Below are 24606 nucleotides of genomic sequence, written 5' to 3' on the forward strand. Positions count from 1 at the left end.
CAATTAGATTTCTGGAATAATTATATTAATTACAACAGAAATAATTTTAATTATTTTTTTTACATAGTTTAATGCCACAAACTTTTTCAATATACGGGTTATCCATGTCGAGTTCCTTGTGATTTTTTTTTTTGGTCTTGTAATACCATGGACGTTGCGTACCTAATCAAAATATTACATAATCAAAAAGACTTATAATAAAACAACCCACTGAATTAATGGAATGCATAATGGATGATTACAAATTATAGCTGCATAAAATGAACAGATTTAGTAACGTAATCCGGAATATTACGCTTTAATTTTATAACTACTGCCCTTTTCATGTATCCTGTTTGACTTGGCGAGGTGATCGCAACGTGTGGACGGATTTCGCCGGTTTCGCATAACACACCTTATTTGGATTGTTTGAATTACACGTCAAACATGGCACTGAATGTGTCTTTTCAGAAGGATAAAATTCCTGCAGGTAGATTTACATTAATTCAGAATTCCCGAATTTCAAAAAAGGCTTATCAGTCAGAGCAATTTCTGAATGTCTTGATGTTGCATCATTTGTACCCGCATCGCTTTGCCCCATATACAATGAACATTATCAGCACTGATACGAAATTGTGCCAATTATTCATTTCTATGGCATACTTATTTGCAGTATTTTTCTTTTTGTGAATGTTAAATACAGTAAAGGTATATAACTCTTGACAGGTCTAAATTTAAAAAAAACTTTGTCCAATGTTATGATTACCGTCATATTTTTATGATTTTTAATGAAACTGCAAAGACCTGTCAAAGAAGAGCAATTGAAATAGATGTTATGGGGAAATTTCATTGACTTGTCTTTTTACCAGGAGAAATAGACAAAACAAAAGTAGATTATTATGGGAATATCTGACATTCTTTTATTTTTATTTTGAAGTTTTCAAAACACCTTGCCCCCTTTTCCACCCCAGAGTAAAGACCCAGGGACTTCACTGCTTTTTTTTTCTATTAAATTATCCTTTTATGACATATTCCTGATCTAATATATGCCTTCATTGTGAAAAATTACCTAAAACAAATGTTTTGAAAAAATTAAACCCATCTATATGATTTACAGTCAAGTCGTACACAGACCAACTCGTACACAGGTCAACTCGTATACAAAATTTTCCGCATAAAAAAACGAAAGTCAACTCGTATACAAAAATTTCCGCATAAAAAACCAAAAGTCAACTCTATACAAAAAATTCCGCATATAAAATAGGTATGCTAAACCAAAAGTCAACTCGTATACAAAAATTCCCGTATGCACATATATATATATAATTATTTAAAGAAATTTCATATGTGACTTTTACATTGACTTTTCACTCATTATATAAATAAACAAACTTTTTAACTTATAAATCAATGGTATATTACTTACAGTTCGTCGACAGGAAACACACAGGTGTCGTACCATGTTGAAAGAAGTTTGGAAATGACATATAAAAGCGGATATATTTTTTTCAAACAAATGATGACATATAAAGTTGGATATATTTTTTTCAAACAAAATAATGAGGAGCATCTTAATTAGCCTTTGAGAAGTCATCCGTTTGGAGAAGCAAGAAACATCGCGCTTGTTGTTTTAACAATTATTGTTTTGTGTGTAGAAATAATTACCAAATAATAATGATTGGATTGACACAATTAATTATCGTTATTTTTGTTGCAGTAATTTCACATCGTTACCGAGTTAAATGATAATGCACAATTATACATGTATTAATTTTGCAATCTTTGTAATAGTTGATAACATGTCCTTTTTACGCTGAATTACGGAAGCAATATATAAAGATAAATAGATAATGTATTACAAGAAACCAAGTGTTTTAGGTTACTATTAAATTACTCTTTACGTTTTGTTTCTAACTTTTTGTATACGAGTTGACTTTCAAATTATGGTGATTTATGTATGCTAGTTGAATTTCGGTTAAATATACGGGAATTTTTATATACGAGTTGACTTTCGATTTTGTAACGGGATTTTTTGTATAAGAGTTGACTTCGGTTTTTTATGCGGAAATTTTTGTATACGAGTTGACTTTCGTTTTTTTATGCGGAAAATTTTGTATACGAGTTGACCTGTGTACGAGTTGGTCTGTGTACGACTTGACCGGACACCATCTAGATATATATACCTGTAATATAAATCTACAACAGTTACAATTTAAATTGCATATGATATCTTCTTCCAGCTTCACTTTTAACAGCAGAATACCTGTCACAGAAAAATTTATTGAAATGGTCCTTGGGTCAGAGTACAACCCTCACTGTGGACGGGTAAGGAACCAATATTCATTGTATTTTTTAAGATGGTATTTCCTCTTATAACCATTGTAAATTCAGAACCATTTCACTAAAATAAGATATTACTTTTAGGGGGGATTAAAGTTAAAAATGATCTGAAGGTTGAAACATGTTTACAACAATGCATATAATTTATATGATAGTCTGGAACTTTACTTGCAGTACTACTTTGAATAGTAACTATACCATATGTCGGTTCTTGGCCAACAAGTTCAAAGATTTGGGTCTTTACGGGAATTCAATCCTTGAAGCCTCTGAGGTGAGTTCAGTTGATATTATATTGATTATTGAAGGTAATGGCAATAAATGAGTGACTAGTTCTGTTGATTTCAAATGGGTATATTTACTAGGCTCTACAGTAGAATATGAAATCTTGGATATTATAAAATGGAAATAAGAAAAATTAAGAGTTGTTTTTTATGAGTTCATAAATATTTTCCAAATTTGAGGGTATAATGTATTGAACCTTGCTGAGAAACGGGCAATGTTAGCATAGGTCATAAGTATTTTTATTGTTATCTCTGACACTGAGTCTGTAACATTGACAGGTCGATCACTGGCTGACCTTTGCCTCGGGCTCCCTGTCTTGTGCCTCCAAGTTCTCCACGGCCCTGACCTACCTGGACAAGTCTTTGGAGCCGGTGACCTACATTGTGGGTCAGGCATTGACTCTGGCCGACTTTGCTATCTGGGAAGTTCTCCAGAGTAAGGAACTATTTGTTGTTGCTGGATTTGTTTTTGCTTTCATATTAAGTAAAGATTTTTGTTTTCATAGGTTTCTGCCTAAAGTGATCGTATATTAAATATCAAATCTGTACATTTATAAATGTATACAGTTGAACTTTGATATCTGGAACACTAATATATCAAATACAATGGATATGTCAAAGTGATTTGCAAGTCCCAGCCAAGTTATTTTTTAAGTATTTTACCCTCGATATCTCGAATACTCGAACATCTCGAAGTTTTTAAGGATTCCTATCTAGTTCGAGATAATGATGTTTGACTATAACATTAACATACTTGTAGAAAAATGAATCAGAAACCATTTACCAGTATACTTACCATACTTATGTTATTGTTTGTATAAATACTATATATATACATATATAATGATGGGAAAAAAAGAACCAGAAACCATTACCACCACATGCATGTATAAAGCATTAGAGTAAAGTAATGAAATTATGATAATTTTATTGTAAACAGGCAATAGCAAGTTTCAATCTCTGTTGGCATCAGGAGATGCAGGTGTTAATGTCACTCGCTACTACAAGTTTCTCAGCAACCAGTCAGCATTCAAGGTTGCTCAGAAAAACCTGCCACAGGTTAAAGGCAACGCAGAGAAGAAAAGTGACAAGAAGTCTGAACCATCTGTGAGTATTGCCTCAAATTATAACTTTATATTTTAAGCTTGAATTGAAATTACTCTTGTATCTGGTTACTATTACAGAAACATTATGCAATGTCTCTTCTCTGTTTTTATTGTTTTTTTTTTCCTTTCAGGTTGTAATCGTATGTTTGTAGCTAATCTTAAATTTTCTACTTGTTGCTCCTTTTTCCCTGGCCTCATGGATTTTTAATAACATGGTTAGTTTGCTTATGTGCAATTTGTATATAGACCTTATTATCTCTATTCAGGCAAAGAAAGATGAAGGAAAGTTTGTGGACCTACCAGGGGCTGAGATTGGAAAAGTTGTCACTCGTTTCCCACCAGAGGCTAGCGGGTAAAATTATTAATAACTGCATGTTGACTTTTACCAGTAAAGAACTGCGTTATTACAACTCACCGAATTCAAAATCTGTGGCTCATGAATCTCAATGATTTTCTTTTCAGATATTTACATATTGGTCATGCAAAGGCGGCCTTGCTGAACTACCATTATAGGGAGATATTTAAGGGAACACTCATCATGAGATTCGATGATACCAATCCAGCCAAGGAAAACGCGGAGTTTGAACAGGTATAGTGTATGATTTATTTAGTTTCTTATATTAGCATAATAAACATTATATGTCTTGATCAAACTTGTCCTTAATTAATGTCTTACATGCTGGAATATTTCAATAAAAAAGGCTTGGAATGCTTTATTATAAGTTGCCACCAACCAGATTATCACTGAGAAATATAATTTGGGCATATTATAAATGTTAGTTTAAAGCAAATAAGTAAGCAGAGTCATTCTTTATTTGAAATTAAGCATCATTATACAAGATATTACTGATTTTATACAATTCCCATCTCACCTTAATACACCTCCAAGCATACTAAGACAAAATGGGAATACCATATTTTACAGTTATAGCAAAATGGGAATAAACCCTAGAGATTGAAGTATTTGACCTCATATGAAAAAAATTGTAAACAAAATGTACATGTAGTGGCTTGAGAAACTGGTGGAACATTCTAAAGGTTTAATATCGTGTGTATAGTAGGTAGTGCACTTACTTTATTTATCACAATCTGTGTGCTTTGTATATGTAGGTGATTCTGGAGGATGTGGCCATGCTGGGCATTAAGTACGACAAGTTCTCCTACACCTCGGACCACTTTGATCGGATCCAGGAATTGTGTGAGAAAATGATGAAGATCGGGAAAGCCTATGTCGACAACACTGACCCAGAGACCATGAAGAAAGAGCGAGATGAACGCAAGGACTCTGTCAACAGAAATAACAGTACGTCTATGAATGTCTGTTGTTTATCTTTCTGTACATGTAGATGTACATGTATATGTCATTCAAGATATAACTGTTGAGTTTAGTGGTAAGCTTAGTTCTTACTTTTGGCCCTATCAAATTACCTGCATAGTCTGCGTAGTATGCTTAGTCTATGTAAATCCTTTGTATACTATGGGAAAATACATGTACATGTATGGTTGCTGGTTAGATATTGGATATGTATTGAGAAAACTATTACAGGAAGTGTGAAAATTCATTTAAGATATATGTTCACTTGTATATGCACTGTAAATAGATATACTTTGTATCTGATTTTAATCAGGTGTGGAGAAGAACTTGGCTATGTGGGAGGAGATGAAGAAGGGAAGCCCTGCTGGTCAGAAGTGTGCAGTGAGGGCCAAGATTGACATGACCTCCGACAATGGGTGTATGAGGGACCCCACACTGTACCGCTGTAAGTTGGAGCCCCACATCAGGACCGGCACCAAGTACAAGTAAGTGTCAGGGGCCAAGTGAAAGGAAAGGCATGAATGTTCTCAGCATTTTGAAATCTGAAAGGACATAGCTTAACTTTAAAAAGAGGTTCACGTACATGTAGAGTGTAAAAGTAAAATCAATAAAATAATGTTTTCTAGCTTATGAAAGGAATATTCTACGTGAAGTTATTGTGCTAGCATGTTACTTACATGTACATGCCCAGTTCTGAGCTGGTTTTGTTTTGTGTGTTACAGAGTGTACCCTACCTATGACTTTGCCTGTCCTATTGTGGACAGTGTAGAGAATGTGACGCATGCCCTCAGGACCACCGAGTACCACGACAGGGACGAACAGTACTACTGGGTCCTGGACACTCTAAGTAAGCTGTATGTAAAAAATCTTTTGGGTCCCACCAAAGCTTGTGTGATGCTCAAAACATGTCTTCAAACCTCAAGGAACGTAAATTACGAGTAAAATGTCAGCCATTTTTGGTATAGCATTACGGGAGAAAGCATTGGAGAGCATTATGGGATTTTGCCAAAAAAAAATTAGTTCATTCTTTTTCTTATGCACAATGGTCGTTTATCAGTTTCTGCACACTTTTATTTTCGCATCAATTTTACTTCTCAATCAACAAGTGATAAAATGGTTCCTAGGAACAAATTTTTTGCTAAAGTTAGTCTTATAAAAGTATGCTTATATTCATAACAAAAGCAGACATTAAAAGGCAGGTCTCCAGTGAGAAAAATTCATGAAATATGAGGTTCTTGCTGTTTTTTGCATAATTTTTTGACAAGCTAATAAAAGTTGGTGTACAGTTAACAATACAGAGTTGGCAAATATAGGGTGTTGAGTATATAATTGGAGTAGCTCTACCCAGGAAGAGTCGTAGTTGAGAGTAAGCTGTAATGCAGGGTTATCTGTGTGAAGAGATGGAACTGAGGTAGAATCATAGAGAGAGTTGAAGATGATAACAGAATATTTCTCAGAAATTGTACTCAGTTATAATAATTGTAGGAATGACATGCCTGTTATGTAGGCACAATGGTTACATGCTATATTGCTTTAATGTGGATTAAATTAGATAAGAAAAATCCTGTGTATGCAAGTATTTTCAATTTACATTGTCTTTGTTCTTAGGTGGAAGATGACCCTACAGCTAAGAGTTCAAAATATATTGTCTTTGTTTTCAGGTCCAGGACAGCCCTACATCTGTAGGTTTAATTTACATTTGGGTTCTTTGTTTTCAGGTCTAAGACGGCCTTACATCTACGAGTTCAGCAGACTGAACCTACAAAACACTGTTCTTTCCAAAAGGAGGCTCACCTGGTTTGTCAATGAAGGAATAGTGGATGGATGGTGAGTGTTTTTTTTCAGAAATATTTTTTTTTGAAATTACAATTCCCTGCAATTTTTGCTTTTTTCAAGTGCAGAAGAAGATTTGATACAGTGTATTATTATCTTATGTGCTGATTGTGTATTAATAGGGATGATCCACGGTTCCCGACAGTGAGGGGGGTACTCAGAAGGGGAATGACCGTTGAGGGCCTGAAACAGTTTATTGTGTCCCAGGTAAATATATCTAAAGTTAAAGGTGAATTTTTGTAAAATTAAAAAAAAATTGAAATCATATAGAATAAACTGATTCAGAACATTTTGAAGCAGTACAATCAGAAGTTTTTATCAAAGCAGCATGGCTTAACACCCTTGTTTTATTGAAGGGGTCTTCTAAGTCTGTGGTGATGATGGAGTGGGATAAAATCTGGGCAGTCAACAAGAAGGTTTGTGTACACTCCCCTAAAACCTGTGCATGAACAAAACAAAAATGTGACAAAGACTCTTTGAATGTTAATTGCATATTAAACAAAATATTGTAGGTGATTGACCCAGTTGTTCCAAGATTTACAGCTTTGCTGAAGGAGGAAGCCATCCCAGTTCATGTGAAAGGTGCCTCAACAGGCGTGATTCAGAAACCCAAACATCCTAAGGTAAGAACACTCCTTTCATTCAGTAATGTGTACAGTCATGTACAATGTACATTGGAGAAAAATTATTCAGCAACAATTAACACAAGATTTCATTTATCAAATGTTAAGATTCTGTTTTCTATATTGTGTAATATTTACAGAATGAAGGTGTTGGAATGAAGGATGTCTGGTACTCTCCCCTTGTGTATGTAGAGGGAGCTGATGCTGAGCTGTTGAAGGAAGGGGAGCTCACTACATTTATCAACTGGGGCAACTTAGAAATAACAAAGATAAACAAGTAAGATTTTAACTTGAACATATTGAATTAACTTTCAGCTGAGAATACATGTACATGTATTTTGTTAAACACAGTAACTCAATTCAAATTTATTATTGATTATAGGAAAGGGAACAAGATAGTTTCCTTGGAGGCTTTAACCAGACTGGATAATACAGTAAGAGCATTCATTTTTTACATATAACTGTGCTCTAAAGAAAGTACCTTTTTTATTTTATTGTCCTATGGAAGCAAATGTTACCCTTTACCTCTCCATCAATGACATAGACTCTGTATTGACACTGACTTTTGACCTTTTACTAGATAGATTGTAACATTTTGTGATCATCTCTTCTTGTAGGATTATAAGAAGACCCAGAAGATCACCTGGCTGGCAGAGACTGACCGCGCCCCTTTCACGCCCACTGTGTGTGTCCAGTATGACCACATCATCACAAAGCCTGTCATTGGTAAAGAGGAGGACTTTAAGCAGTACGCCAACAGAGACAGCAAGGTGAGGGGCGGGGCAGACTTTGGATTTATTCTCAATGTTATATCTGTATGTTGACCATGCATGGCGAAAAATGGTCTGTGTTCAATGTCCACTTATAATGTACATTTACATGTAAATCACCATACAGTATTTGAAATGAGTTTCAAAAGGTAATTTACTCTCCCTCTTATATTATCCACTCTTGAATTAATGAACAAGAAGTGTAAATTTCTTTGGCCATGTTTCTTGTTGTATATGAAGTTCTTGGCACAGTATTGCATATGTACACGAAACATTAATTTAATGAAAAAAGTTCATGAACGATATTTCATTCTGCAATTGAATGAGAAAAAAAATATAAGAATAAGTTTTCAAATAATAATTATATACATACACTAAATGGACATTTTTATGTATAAACAGAAAGAGATGGTGATGTTTGGTGATCCATGTCTGAGCGAACTGAAGAAGGGAGACATAATTCAGCTACAGAGGCGAGGATACTTTATCTGTGATCAGCCCTACCTCCCCACCAGGTGAGCAGAGTCTTTACGCAGGCAGCTGAAGTTTTATATGAAACCTTGGATTGAAATTACACTAATGTGATGTGAAACAACAAATTATACATGTATATAAATGGTAGTTTATTTTCAGAGTTTTTAGTGAAAAATTAGACAACTGGATCTATGCAATGTTGGGTTCTGTCATTGATTCAGATCATTGATTGTATTGTAGTCCGTTCACGGGTCGCAGTAGTCCCTGTGTTCTGTTGAACATCCCCGATGGTCATACCAAGGAGATGCCCACCTCAGGATCAAAACACAAAGAAGAGGGGAGCAGCAAAGAGGTAGCTTGCTTGTTCCCTTGGTCAGACATGATATAACCCAGTACATGATAGACAATGTACATCTAATGATTTAATATTAAGGTATTGGCAGCAGCATGTTTGTTTAACAAAGGTAATAATTAGGGCCCCATTCTGAGAGCAGGCTATAGTAATTAGTCAGTTCATCCATTTTTCCATCCAAGATCTCGTCTGGAGCATATTTTCTCTCCTGTTGGCCCAATCTGGCCATTGGGTAAAAGGTGTGCATTGATCTTAACCAAGTTTCTAGGTCTAAGGTCAAGGTCATAACTGAATTATTTGTCAGGATCATATAATCTCTCCCCTTGGTCCAATCTGGCTCATACTTCAACAAACAGAGCACCTGTGGTCAAAGGATGTGCAGTGACCTAGAATAAAGTTTCCAGGTCTAAGATCAAGATCATAACGGAATCCTTAATCAGAATATATGTTCTCTCCCTTTCATTTAAACTGGCTTATATTTTACCAACAGAAGCCCTTTAGTTAATTGGTGTTTGGTGACCTTGAATTAAGTTTATAGGTCAAGGGTCAAGGTCATATCAGACTATAAAAAAATCTTAAGATAATGTTCAAAGCATATATACTCTCCCGTTAACCCTATCTGGCTAATACCATACTTAAGATAAACCTTGAACCAAGTTTTTAGGTCAGTTGTGATGGTCATAGCAGATCTGTTTGATGTTTCAATTATTTTCCATTTGCTCCATTTACTCCTCCTCAGATTCAAGCAAAAGATTGGGTGTGCAAAGAGCTTGAATTGAAGTTCTATGCCAAAATTTTCTAAGTCGTATGTTAAGATGAAAGCAAAATCCTCTGAAATGCTCTTCATCTTAATTATAATGTCCATTATTTAAGTGGGGCCATTTCAGATGGTCATCAATGTCTAGCTTATAGCAGAAATAAGATGGCATCATTCAGGGCATTGTGCAAAACTGTATTGCCTCTTTTTTCGTATTATATTCACCGGATTTCGGTATTCCTGTGGTATATTTAGAAATATGATCCCTTGCATGATAAAGCTCTACTGTGCCATTACAGATATCAGTTGATCACAAACTATGGCATTGCAAAAGTCTGAAATAATACATCTGCAAAAATTTAAATATTGTACAAGTTGTAAAATACAGGTTATTTACTAATTTATATTATTTATTCATTATTTTAGAAATCCCAGAGCAAGAAAGGAAAAGCTGCTGAGAAATCTCCCCCAGAAACCCCCTCCTCTGGTATTGACCTTGCGGACCTAGACAAAAGAATCAGAAGTCAAGGGGAAAGAGTTCGCGACCTCAAAACCAAAAAGGCTCCAAAGGTAAGATATCTTTTAATCTATATTTTCTGCTATAGGTGGTTTGTTTAAGTTTCTTTATGACAACATCACAAATTTCTTGCCATTGTCTGACTTAACCAACCTCTACAACTAGCATATATAGCAAATTCATAAGTATGATGTCTGACCTACAGGAGCAGGTAGATGCAGAAGTCAAGATTCTCTTGGCACTGAAGGCTGAATATAAGTCTGGCTCTGGTTCAGACTGGAAGCCAGATACCAAACCGGTTCATCCGGTGTCCTGTCCACCAGCCTCAAGTTCAATGAATGCCCATGACCTTAATGATCAAATCATCAAACAGGGCAACTTGGTCAGAGACTTGAAAGGAAAGAAAGCTCCCAAGGTAAGAGACAAAATGTCTGTGAGGAGTAAAGGAAATCCTACTTTAGATTCTCACTTTGATTACACAGACTAAAAAAATTATATTATGAAAAAAGTGCAATTCTTCTTTTACTGTTATAGGCTGAAATTGATGAGGCAGTAAAGGTACTTTTAGTTCTGAAGGCAGAGTACAAAAGTGTGACAGGAAGTGAATGGAAACCTGGGGTCACACCCCCAGCAGCAGCGCCATCTGGTGGAGCAGACGTCAGCAATATCAATGATAAAATTGTAGCCCAGGGCAACAAGGTCAGGGATTTGAAGGCAGCCAAAGCTCCAAAGGTAAAGTATACATGTATCATGAAAGTTTATGTAGCTATATGGATCATTTGAAAAAGTAAAATCCTTCTCCAAGCCATGAAGGCTCATAAGGTTGGTGCTTATCCCCGGTTTTCATGGTGCTAAGCAGATGAGAGTCATTGACTCCCCCTGGATGGGACACCAGTCCATAGCAGGTTAACTACCTGCTAATGCCGATGCCTAATTTCAGCTGGGAGGACTAGATAAAGTGCCTTGTCTAAGGACACAACATCAAGCGACCACTGCAGGTTTTTAACCAAAGACCTTTGGGTTACTGGCCTAACACCTATGACCACTGAGCCATGTGCTCTACTTGATCATTCAAATTTAAAAGGTTTAGAAAAATGGATTTATAATCATGTCATTGAGATTATTTAAAAGGGAATTTAGTGAGACTGACACACAAGCAAACCATGCAGTGGTTGACTTTGTATGTTCCTTATATAGATTAAGAAAATTAGAAAGATATCAGTTAAATATAATTAATTGTACATGCATGTCATTGACCCAATAATTGTGTTGTCATGAATGGGCTAAATGTTTGACCGAAAAATGAAGATTAAGATTTTGTTTTAATATGTATATTCAGAAAACAAATGTAACTTACTATTTTAAAAAGGGTGACATCGATGCCGCAGTGAAAGACCTATTAGCTCTGAAGGCAGAATACAAAGCAGCCACAGGAAAAGACTGGAAACCACAAGCTGCCACATCAGCACCACCGGCCACAGCCGCCAAGTCTGGTGGATCTGGAAACGAGGCTGACCTAAATAATCAAATTGTTGCCCAGGGAAACAAAGTCAGGGATCTCAAAGCCCAAAAAGCAGCTAAGGTACAGGCTTTTTACCAACTGAAAGAATTGTGGGCTCTGAACTGAGTTGAGAGGAAACAAACAATTTCATAAAGAATGCATTCATTCAGACAGAAGTGACTTTTCTTTGTCTCCAGTGATGTGGTTATGTTGTTAATTGATCTAGGAACTTGTCAACTGACATATAAAGTTAACTATTAGAAAGTATTTCCTAGTTACTTTATAGTTGATTAGTTAAGAATTGTAAAAATTTAAGAAAGAGTTATTAAATTTTAAAAGTTTCAGCTATTTTTCCTTTTAAAATTCTTGTTGAGATTGAAATTGATTTGGAAGTTTTAGTAGGTTATAGAAAGCAATGTGAATGATGCTTGCTTAGTTACAATTCCCAAAACACATTAGACATTCTGCTCTAATGTTGATGAAAAAGATTATGAATTTGCTATGCACATTAATATTATCTGTTTATATAGATTGCAATGATTACAATTTTTTTTAATGAAAAGAGCAGATTCTGAAACAATAAAAGAGCCCAGTTACCTATGTAACATGCTTTAATTCTACTTAATATGAGAAATCCAATGGTCAAGTGCACTTGTAAAAGGTACAACAATTTTCCATATTAATATACAATGAGTTATAAAGGCATTTTTGGATGTGCAAAGATAGGGTTTATTCCCTTATTCATTGTCCTCTTATGATCAACTCTTCACTTGTTTTAGGGTGATATAGATGTTGAGGTAAAGGCTCTACTGGCTCTGAAGACAGAATACAAAGCAGCCACAGGTAAAGACTGGAAACCACAAGCTGCCACATCAGCACCACCGGCGACAGCAGCCAAGTCTGGTGGATCTGGAAACGAGGCTGACCTAAATAATCAAATTGTCGCCCAGGGAAACAAAGTCAGGGATCTCAAAGCCCAGAAAGCAGCTAAGGTAGTGCTGATTTTTTTCCTTTACTTATCTATAGAATGTGACTTCTAATGTAAAAATTAAGCTAAATTAATAAAGCAAATATCTTTTTAAACAAATCAAAATTGTACATCCCCGGCACTTGATATCTGAGTGTGTGTGATTACTGCACTAGTAATTTAAGATCAAATGTATATTGTTTTGCCAATTAAGTTAAAATAAAATAAGACTTGGTGCATTTCTTACCGGTATGTGATATGAGTGTCACAGAAACATTTCTAATTATTTCACCAGCTGTTTACTATGCTGTTATTTTTGTGTAATGTGACAATGCCACATTATTCTGTCACTTTGGGTAAGGGGATTCAAATTTGTTAAATGAAGGACCACACCATGTCATAATTACCATCTTATTTCAAAAGTCATATTTGTATGCTCTTGCATGAAAAAAATATTTGGAATGTTAAATCTTTTGGAGTAAATTGCATCATGTACATATATTTGTATAATTTGACCTGACCTTATTGATCAAAACAATTGCAGACGTATTTCATCAGACTTTCAGATATTTATAAATATACTTAAATCACTATCAGTTTGATGTAATATTGGTATTGCACTGAACTCAGGTGAGCAATGTTGCCTTGGGCATCACCAACTTAAATATATATATAGTTTTTCAATCTTTGATAAAATGAAAAGATTAAAGTTTATTTGATGCACCTTTTAACATATATTAGGATGCATATTAAGCATTTTTGTTAAGTAAAAGTACGTTAACGGAGGCTAAGACACCATTGCTAGCTCCGCTTAAAGATTTCATTCAGGAAGTGGAAGTAGGTCAAGTTGTAAACATAAATAGACTCGCCACGTGTATTGATGTGTAACGCATACAGGTATTGTGTTTACAGACTACTTCTCTTTTTTCACAGTTCGGTTTCATTTTATGATTATATAATTTAAATCATATGATTTATAGATTTATTATCTAGTATCTTTTGGGTTTGGAAAAATATAATATACTTTGAATTGTGTTCTACAGAAATAAATAAACTGTACTGACTAAGTCACAGATTTAATGTATGGTTTTACCATCTATGTTAAAGCATATTAAAAGACATTTTTAAAGTTTTTTTGGTTGCTTTTTTTTCTTTTATTTTTTGTTTGTTTGTTGTTGTTTTTTTTGGGAGGGGGGGGGGTGAACAAAACATTGTGCTACCGTAAGTTAGTATTGCATCATCATTATTGGTATGTACCGGTATTCAATATGGTAAAAAAAAAATGGTTCCTTTGTTTTTGAAATGAGAATGTTTCGTGTTTCCTACATATTCATTAAACTACTATACATGCATTTTTAGGTCACCTGAGTCACTCAGGTGACCTATTGCAATTGGTCTTCGTCCGTCGTCGTGCGTTGTGCGTCGTGCGTCGTGCGCCGTGCGTCGTGCGTTAACAATTTTACATTTTTAACTTCTTCTTTAAAACTACCAGGCCAATCGTTACCATTTTTGGTGTGAAGCATCTCTATGGTAAGAAGAATCTAAATTGTGAAATTTATGGCTCTACCACCCCTGGGGTGCCACGGGCGGGGCCAAATATGCAAAAAAAGCCAAATTTTCAAAAATCTTCTTCTCTACTTCCACACAAGTGAGGAAAAAACTGAATGCATGGTTATGATGTCCATGAGGCCCTCTACCAAAATTGTGAAATTTATGGCCCCTGGGTCAGGGGTTCTGGCTCTAGGGTGGGGCCAATATGGCCATATAGTAAAAATGTATTAAATCTTAGAAAATCTTCTTCTCTACTCCCATATATATTTGTTAAAAACTAAATGCATGGTTATGATGTCAATGAAGCCCTCTACCTAAATTGTGAAATTCATGACCCCTGGGTCAGGGGTTCAGGCTCTAGGGTGGGGCCAATATGGCCAAATAGTAAAAATGTATTAAATCTTAAAAAATCTTCTTCTCTACTCTCATATATATTTGTTAAATACTAAATGCATGATAATGATGTCCATGAAGCCCTTTACCTAAATTGTGAAATTCATGACCCCTGGGTCAGGGGTTCAGGCTCTAGGGTGGGGCCAATATGGCCAAATAGTAAAAATGTATTAAATCTTAGAAAATCTTCTTCTCTACTCCCATATATATTTGTTAAAAACTAAATGCATGGTTATGATGTCCATGAAGCCCTCTACTTTAATTGTGAAATTCATGACCCCTCGGTTAGGGGTTCAGGCTCTAGGGTGGGGCCGATATGGCCAAATAGTAAAAATGTATTAAATCTTAGAAAATCTTCTTCTCTACTCCCATATATATTTGTTAAAAACTAAATGCATGATTATGATGTCCATGAGGCTCTCTACTAAAATTGTGAAATTCATGACCCCTTTGTTAGGTGTTCATGCTCTAGGGTGGGGCCAATATGGCCATATAGTAAAAATGATTTAAATCTTAAAAAATCTTCTTCTCTACTCCCACAAATGTGGGCAAAAAACTGAATACATGGTTATGATATCCACAATCTCCTTTACCTAAATTGTGAAATTCATGGCCCCTGGGTCAGGGGTTCAGGACATGAGGGGGGGGGGCAATATGGCAATTAAGTGTTAATGCATATAATGTTTAAAAATCTTCTTCTCTATTCTCACACATCTGTATAAAAAAACCGACTAACAATTATGTTTACCAGTCCTCTACTGAAATTTTAATTTTCATGTCCCCTGGGGTATGGGTTTTGACTCTAGGGCAGGGCCAAAACGGATGTATAGATGCTAATGCATATAACGTTAAAAAATTATCTTCTTTACTCCCACACACCTGAAAGGAAAACTAAATTCATTATTTTGTAGACCAGATCTTTTAGTTTTTCACCAAAATTATAGGTTTCACAGTTCTTTGAATTAAATGTGGTTGTCATTACAAATTTATAATTTTTCTACTCCAGTATGAAACCTAATTAATTAGATGCATAGATGAGACTCCATGACAAGTTTGTGTATTGGATATATGCTACTCAGGTGACCGTTAAGGCCAATTGGCCTCTTGTTTGAATTAGCCATAGTAACAGCACAATCAAGAATTTTCATGAAACTTTTAATTCAGTACAGTTGCATCATCATGAACATATAAGCTTAAATATATATATACATTGTATTTTAAGTCTTGACCAGAAGAGAAAGATTTAGCATATTAAGACATTTTTTATATTCCAGTATTTCATAATCCCATAAGATTTTTTATCTAAAAATGAGCAAAAAAGTAAAGTTTTTTAAATCCACAAAAATTATTTCATATGATTAAATTTGCACATCCTTAATGTTTCAGGATAAAGTAACAGCTGAGGTACAATTATTGCTAAAGCTAAAGGCTGACTACAAAGCAGCAACAGGGAAAGACTGGACACCACCACCTGCCGGATCCACTCCCCAAAAGGTAGAACCACCAAAAGCCATGCCAGTTAGCGGCACAGAGGCCGAGAATCTCAAAAAGAAAATTGATGAGCAGGGGGAGAAAGTGCGAAAACTCAAGACAGCCAAAGCACCAGAGGTAAATAAAGTATTGGCTTGAAGAAGGTAGTGGGCTATTTAAAAAAAATCATTACTTAGGTAAAAGTGCTAAAACTTGAGGATAATGGTATATTGTACAAAAGGAAAATATGGCTGGGTGAAAATTTTGGCTTAACGTAGCAGTTAGTATCTAATCCCCAAATTAAGGCACAAAATTAATCCTCTGATTATCGTACTTATACACTAAAATATTATAAAAATTGCAAAAATTATAATGGAAAAAAATGAATGTAAGACTTGGGTTTATGTAAATGCCTTATTCACTCTCTCCAAAATAACACACAGTACAGTCAACAGAAATGAGTGCAGGCTGAGGATGATGAAACATCTTGTATACATTTATTTAGATAAGTAATATAGATTAAAATAAGATATACATATACATACAAGTAGAAATTACTTGGCAATAAAATTATGTTATATTTTAGAGCGAAGTTAAGAAAGAGGTGGACACCCTTCTGTCACTGAAGACTCAGTATAAGGATCTAACAGGGGAGGATCTAGCAGGGGGTGGAAGGAAAGACAAGAAGGATAAGAAAAAGGAGAAAAAACCAGCTGAGAAGAAAGAAGAAGTGAAAGCAGAGGATACCTCAAAAGATGGGAAAAAAGTTACAAGGTGGGGAGGTCAAAATGTTATGTGAAATAGTCACATAATCCTGTCTGAATACTGGAACATGTAACAAGAAGTTTCTCAATGGCTCTTTGAAATTGTAAACTTTTTATAGTCTAGATGAAGGTTTAGATTAATTTTATGCTTGCAGACTTGGACTTGAAGCAAAGAAAGAAGAGAATTTATCAGAATGGTACTCGCAGGTTAGTATTATTCTCTTAAACTAATGTAAATGTGGAATACAGCACCCTGTTTATTATTCTACATTTTACTTTTAACACACAGTCCCTAAATGTCTGTACATCTATGATTGATTGACATTAAGACAAACTGCACATTGCATTTGCTTGTTCTTTCAGATCATTACAAAAGCAGAGTTGATAGAGTACTATGATGTTAGTGGCTGTTACATTCTACGCCCCTGGTCATACGCTATTTGGGAGAGCATCAAAGAATTCTTCGACCGAGAAATCAAGAAAATAGGCGTCGAAAATACTTACTTCCCCATGTTTGTCTCTCATCAAGCACTGGAACGGGAAAAAACTCACATTGCAGATTTTGCACCAGAGGTACTTTAAAACTACAATAAAGACACCATTGAATTGTGTATATCAATATTTATCTAGACGAGGAATAATCAGATAATTTTTTACGAGAAATAATCAGATAATTTTTGCTGTGTTACACAGGTTGCGTGGGTAACAAGATCTGGTAAATCGGAGCTGGCAGAACCCATCGCAATCCGTCCCACTAGTGAAACTGTGATGTACCCTTCTTATGCCAAGTGGATCAAGTCCCATAGAGATCTTCCTTTAAAATTGAATCAGTGGTGCAATGTGGTGGCAAGTACAATTTTTAGGGGGAGGGAGCCGTTATAACTATGTTTTTCACCAAATTAGAACCTAAACTGTATTATATGGGAAAATTCAAGCCCATCTATGTAATTTACACTTAATGAAAGAAGGTCAAACTGACTAATTAATACAGATATTTGGTTAATTTGTAAATTAAGTACATTGTAATCTATAAGAAGTAAGTCAGAGAATTTAGAGATTGAAAAGATATGTCCCATTTCAATAATCAATCATCAACAGTTTTGATAAACATACCCGGTAATTTCTCTTTGCACTGTATGACCCTGAATCGATTCTTTTTAAAATCAATTGTTCTGATATGTAGAGGTGGGAATTCAAGCATCCACAGCCTTTCCTTAGGACCAGAGAGTTTCTGTGGCAGGAAGGACACACAGCTTTCTCAACGGCCCAGGAGGCACAGGAGGAGGTAGACACATTATGATGTATTCAATAAAACAATTTTCAAGCAATAACTAAAATACATTTTCCTTGTTCTTAAACATATCTGCAATATTTTTCACATTCAAGTATTTTAAAATATGTGTATTAAAATGGAAACCACACTATCTACCACAAATTAGTAAATAAATCATTTATTTATGTTTTGCTTTTAGGTGTATGTAATACTGGAACTTTATGCCAGAGTGTACGAAGAACTGCTGGCTATTCCAGTAGTCAGAGGTAGAAAAACAGAGAAAGAGAAGTTTGCAGGAGGAGACTTTACTACCACAGTGGAGGCCTACATCTCAGCCAGTGGGAGAGCTATACAGGTGGGTAAAAAAGTAGGAGTGCAGAGAGTACAGTGTTTATTCCATTTCCCCTGATATTTCTTCTTTGGAACATAATTTTTCTTCCATAAACTCAATATTGCTCATACTCTCTCAAAAGGTACCAATGGATACAGGGTGTGCAATGACCTTGATCTTATATACAGTTAGAGGTCAAGGTCATAACAGATCTTTGTCTAAAATTCATCTCAAGGATGTCTATTGCTTAGAAAATAAATGAACCCGCAGCTAAAAATAAAAGAACATGCAATTTTCAGTTAAGTAATTGTTGCTTTGAATATATACATGCATGCTTTATTTTAGTTGAATACATGTACAGTTTATAATTGGGTTTTTTTTCAGGGTGCAACATCTCATCATTTAGGACAAAACTTTTCTAAGATGTTTGAAATTTGTATACAAGATCAAGAAACACTTGAAAAACAATATGTGTACCAGAATTCTTGGGGACTGACAACTCGGACCATTGGAGTGATGTGTATGATTCATGGTGACAATAAAGGGCTGGTGCTGCCTCCTAATGTTGCCAGTGTACAGGTAAAATAATTAAAATTATCACTTCTGTGTCATTTTGAAGTCTGATTTATCAGTTTCAAGTAAATTGAAATGAACATGTATTTGAATGAATACGATGTCCAAGGACGTGTACCAGTAGTTGTGCAATTGTTGATTATCGGTAATGTATTATGATATTACCATAACAATTATTTTTTAACTTTCTTTTGACACTTTTCACGTGCCTTTGATTTCTTTGACAGGTGATAATTGTTCCCTGTGGTATTACGGCTAATTTATCCAAGAAGGACGAGCAGGAACTGATGGATAAGTGTGAGGCTCTAAAAAAAGAGCTCTTAGCTGTCGACATCCGGGCTCGAACAGATCTGAGAGACAACTACTCCCCAGGATGGAAGTTCAACCACTGGGAGCTGAAGGTTTGTTACAGTTTTCTACTCAGGAATCTACATGCATGAGAATAAATTATATCATCATGCAAAATATATGTGCTGAATGTTTGTTGCAGACTCTTACATGCAAATCCAGTTGAAAATAAAATGGTTTTCCCCTTATATCTGAATTAAATCAACAGATTATTCCACAAATAAACATATACTTGTGTAACTTAAAGTTATGAAATATTTTGAAGTCAATGAAGGTTTTCAACATTTTTCTTTAGTAAATTCTAATGTGTTCTGTTATTTTCACAATCTTCGAAACTGAAACATGCATTCTCTTATTTTCATATTTTTCTATATTACAGGGGGTACCAATCCGCGTGGAGCTGGGACCTCGTGATATCAAGCAGAACCAGCTGGTGGCTGTCAGAAGAGATACTGCTGAGAAAATGACACTGAAGAACCAGAACATTGGACAGCAACTCAAGGACCTACTTAAAAACATCCAGGACAGTCTATTCAACAAGTAAGTTTGTATTCTTGTAAAGATTGCTGTATATCAGGGAAATATTTTTAGTGCAAGATTTTTTTTTTTACTATATCTTATCGATCATTTTCTACTACAAAATTTAAAATTTGTGCAGGGGTTTACAAGTATGTTATTGTGTGTCAGTACATTTTTAGGTCACCAAAATATGACTGATAATTACTGACAGTAAATATATACATACAAATTTAAAAATGCACCGAGAAATGCGGTATTCTTGTCAGAAACTCATATCCCTCACATTACATGAATGATGAATCCAAACCAACCTTTTTTCTCATGGGTAAAAATTTGCCCCATAAAAACTATTGATGTACGTACTATGGTTCTCAATTGCAGGGCTAAATCTGACCTGGACAGCTACATGATTGTCTCCCATGAATGGGGTCATTTCTGTGATTCATTGGACAACAAGAAAATTATCCAAGCCCCTTTCTGTGGGGACGAAGACTGTGAGGACAAGATCAAGAAGGACAGTGCCAGGTAAACTAAATTTTAAATCAAACCTGATGCCCAGATTTGCAATTATATTTTTTAATCAACCATCAATTCTATAAGCTGATACAGGTATAGATTGGCAGTGGGAGAAATCCAATTTGAATAAGATTGTCATATGCAGTGCTAAACATAGGTTTTGGACAAAGTTTGCCCCAGGTGAATTCTTTACCGTACTTTGTTTTGTAGGGATGCTGTGGTGGAAGAAGGAGCCCCCTCAATGGGAGCCAAGAGTCTATGTATTCCCTTCAAACAGCCCGAGACCCTGAAACCAGGCACCAAGTGCATAAACCCAGCTTGTAAAAGAGACGCCAAGTTCTTTACTTTGTTTGGAAGGAGCTACTAGAACTTAAACTATATAAAGACTACTTAACGTCACCTTGATGCCAAAGTTTCCACACTCTTGTGTAAACTCTGTACTTTCACAAAATTTAGTAGTGTTCACTTGTAGTACATTACAAATGCTTATACTGTGACTGCTTATCTGTTATTGTTTGTTCATTGAAACAAATGAGATTCTAAAAACTGTATCATAATTTATTGACTAAATGGGTTTCCTCTTAATAAAGGAAAAGTTGTCATCTTGTTTCATAAAACTCTTGTTTTGCCCCTGTTACACTTAAAGCTGAACACTACTCAAAAATGCTTTTTCTCTTTCATCGCTGCTATCCCTACAACCACTATATAAGCCGGATACCTCTTAACAGTTCAAAGTATTTCGCTGTAAAGGTTTCAAGTTACAAAAATGAAGAGTTTATAGACCTCTTTGACAGTGTCTATTTATGAGTGATGTTTAGTTTAAACCTTATATTTACAGTACATTGTCTTTGACAACACTATGAATCAAATTTGCAATGTAGTGTAATAATTGTTGGGCACAAATGGGCCGTACATATGATTTACAGAAATGAAAATCACATAGATATGTCAAAATTCTAATATTTAACCGTACAACTGCTGAAAATTATATAAATATAAGTAATAAGGAAACATTCTTTGAATATAATGATGCAATAATTTCAGTCAGGGCATGGTCAAATTTATCATACAGCCCTTTGGGCTTTACTGGATTTGACCACACCCTGACTTAATTATCATCTCAGAAATATTCAAAGAATGCTTTCTTATTCCTTATATATAAAGAGGAAAATAATATTCATTTTTGACTTTTTTGATGTATTTATAGCATTTTGTATCAGTTCAAAATCCTCTTTTGAAAATATTGGACCAGTCCCACTGATTTTGTGGTTGCAGAATTGAATAAATTTAATTTTAACATCCCATAGGGCCATGCCTAAATGAAGTAAATTTGGACGATTATCATTTAATAAGGCTTTGCTGTGACCTTGACCTCTTATGGAATTTTGCATTTGACAAGAGAAATATTCAATGCTACTGCAATGCCCTAACCTAAAAGCCGTCTATTGGGTTACATCTAAGCAAGATTGGCCTAGGCAAGAGAAATTTTTTTCTTCGAGGGCTGGGTGGTTGTGACCATTTTTTAAAAGATTGAATATCTTCAAATTTAAAAGCCAAAATTTAACATATTTGGTAGTTATTTACAAAATAATACCTTATAGCGGGACAATCATATCTGAAAGTTGAAGGTAAATCAGATTGGTAATTTGTTGACCACCCAGCTCCCTAAAACTGGATATTCAACGAGATCTACCTGGTACTATAAAAATCATATATGACTTATAGATACCAAGTTCAAGGTCCAACTAACTCCAAAAGTACTCCATTTAAAAAGAGAGCAAACTAGGAATAAGGGGATTAAGCCCCCGACTTTAACTTAAAAACTTACGTTAAGGTCTCTAAATATCCTTTGTTTATAGATAATCTGTGGGTGATGTATGTGCCCGATCTGGCTCTGATGGGGAAAATATGATCCAGACAAAGATTTTACTCTTTGACCTTGATTTTTTACCCAAAAACTTGCTTGAAGATCACTTCAAATACTTTGCCCGAAGGCACTCTGTAGCTGAAGCACGAGTCTCAGGGAGGGCTAAAGGGAGAGAGAATAAGCTCAACGAGAGATGTTTAGTTGGATAGACTGCATGATCACTACTGGGTGCCCTAAGAACCTTTCAACAATAACAATTGCTCAATTTATATGGATATTTGAAAACATTTAAAAAAAATGTAAATGGTAAAATGCTTTCTTGGGGGTTTATTCAGGCTTTAAAAGGAGGTTAGTAATAACTGCAGAACTTTGGGTCCTGCTTATATATGCCTTTAAAATACCGGTACATTGTATTAGTCCAAAGTTGGCAGCAAAATGGTACCCAAAAACGAAGTTTTACCTAGTGGAAAAATTATCTTGTGTATTTCATGCCCCTTCTTTCTATTCTAGTTATTACTCCCCCCCAAAAACAACTTATAAGCAAGTAGATACGGTAAATGTATTAACTTGATTTTGCATTAATGCAAGCATAATGGAGAAGTAAATTCTTGGACTTATATTCAAAAGGAATATAGCAATGTTAGTTTTTCATATGACCAATACTATTATGCATAACTTCAAAGACCACATGACTAAAGTAGTTTGATGTTTTTAATCATGAGGTTTTTTTTTACAACAATCAAACATGTAAATTAAGAGTTCTTGTGGCAGCCTCTTCATTCCAACATCAAGACTACTTTACTTCCTTCTGACTTAATCAAGCTGAAATCAGAAATGCCCAGTTTTAATATCTCAAATCAAGTAACAATATAATTGGGTTGTTTTTTTTTTACGTCAAACTTAGCAAAATAAGTTGTGGACTTGAGATTTTTTTTACTAATTGATGTCCACACTAAGTATGCATAAATTAAAATAATTCTGATACCTTCTTGAAGCCAATGTCATCAGCATACTCTCTGAAGCACCTACGGCACATGTTTAAGCCATATTTCCTGATGAGACCATGTGTATTTTTACACACACGACTACAATAGAAAGAAAAATTATGCAATGAATCTGGAAAGCAAGATTCCTTACAAGTATCACTACACTGAGGACAGTATGTTATTCCATTTCTAGTATGTACATGTAAGTAGTGTATAGTACTACAGTACAATACATCATTGAAATCATACTGTGGTTTCATTAATAATCAAGGGTATCAATTTTCGTGGATAAAGTGAAAATCACAATTTCAAGGATACGTTACTTTGTGGCCAATGACCCTATCAATACAAAATGTTAATAGAAATTGCACTTCAATGAACATTTAATTTTGTGGATCAACTTAATAACGAAATCCACAAAAATTGGTATTCAACGAATATTGATGAAACCACAGTATACAGGTAACTAGAATAATATGCACCACAGTATGTGTCTACTAAAATCACAATTTCAAGGATACGTTACTTTGTGGCCAATGACCCTATCAATACAAAATGTTAATAGAAATTGCACTTCAATGAACATTTAATTTTGTGGATCAACTTAATAACGAAATCCACAAAAATTGGTATTCAACGAATATTGATGAAACCACAGTATACAGGTAACTAGAATAATATGCACCACAGTATGTGTCTACTAAAATAACCAAAGTACAATAATTATCAGTTATAAACTAAACCTTCAAAGGTTAAGACTCAAGGTTTTGAACGAAAAATAAGTGCCAGATATTTATAAATCTTAACAATGATTAAAAGTTTTAACATGCCACAACGTGATGATCAAAATGTACTTTTACTAAATATTAATTTATAATAACACAAGGTATTTAACTCCATATTTCATGGAGTGCTCCCTTTTAATTAAATTCTAACGTATAGATAATTTTTTTTACCTTTGTGTTCCAACATTGCAAAAATTATTATGTTGATCATCAACCAAAAAAAAAACAATTCAACAATTTATTTTACAGATGAAATCTTTAGGTGCGTGTCAGAAGCTAATTTAGGTATGGAGGCCCATTCACGCTATATTAAATTCCTCAGTAAAACTTTCTTAAAATTTTAACTAACGAAATTTGCTTTGTTATAACATAATACTTGTACTTCGGTATTATTTTCATAATCTGACTATACTTT

At 34.8% G+C, this 24606-nt stretch overlaps 1 protein-coding gene across 1 annotated transcript; it reads left to right on the top strand.

The window, feature by feature from the left end:
* The first annotated feature begins 314 nt into the window (after positions 1-314).
* On the top strand, positions 315-21159 carry LOC128177162 (bifunctional glutamate/proline--tRNA ligase-like). The gene is made up of 36 exons (XM_052843743.1): positions 315-469; positions 2220-2304; positions 2494-2590; positions 2880-3036; positions 3541-3707; positions 3973-4058; positions 4169-4295; positions 4817-5009; positions 5335-5506; positions 5744-5868; positions 6740-6848; positions 6977-7061; positions 7211-7270; positions 7367-7477; positions 7618-7754; positions 7860-7911; positions 8095-8247; positions 8650-8762; positions 8962-9073; positions 10257-10400; positions 10553-10762; positions 10882-11079; positions 11717-11929; positions 12628-12840; positions 16146-16367; positions 16816-17003; positions 17149-17200; positions 17357-17566; positions 17687-17839; positions 18177-18278; positions 18466-18621; positions 18982-19176; positions 19398-19571; positions 19898-20058; positions 20419-20562; positions 20764-21159. The coding sequence occupies exons 1-36, from the start codon at positions 427-429 to the stop codon at positions 20918-20920; spliced, it is 5076 nt and encodes a 1691-aa protein (XP_052699703.1). The 5' UTR covers positions 315-426; the 3' UTR covers positions 20921-21159.
* Positions 21160-24606: the final 3447 nt, after the last annotated feature.

Source organism: Crassostrea angulata, chromosome 3 (genome assembly GCF_025612915.1).
Source record: "Crassostrea angulata isolate pt1a10 chromosome 3, ASM2561291v2, whole genome shotgun sequence".
Lineage (NCBI taxonomy): Eukaryota > Metazoa > Mollusca > Bivalvia > Ostreida > Ostreidae > Magallana > Magallana angulata.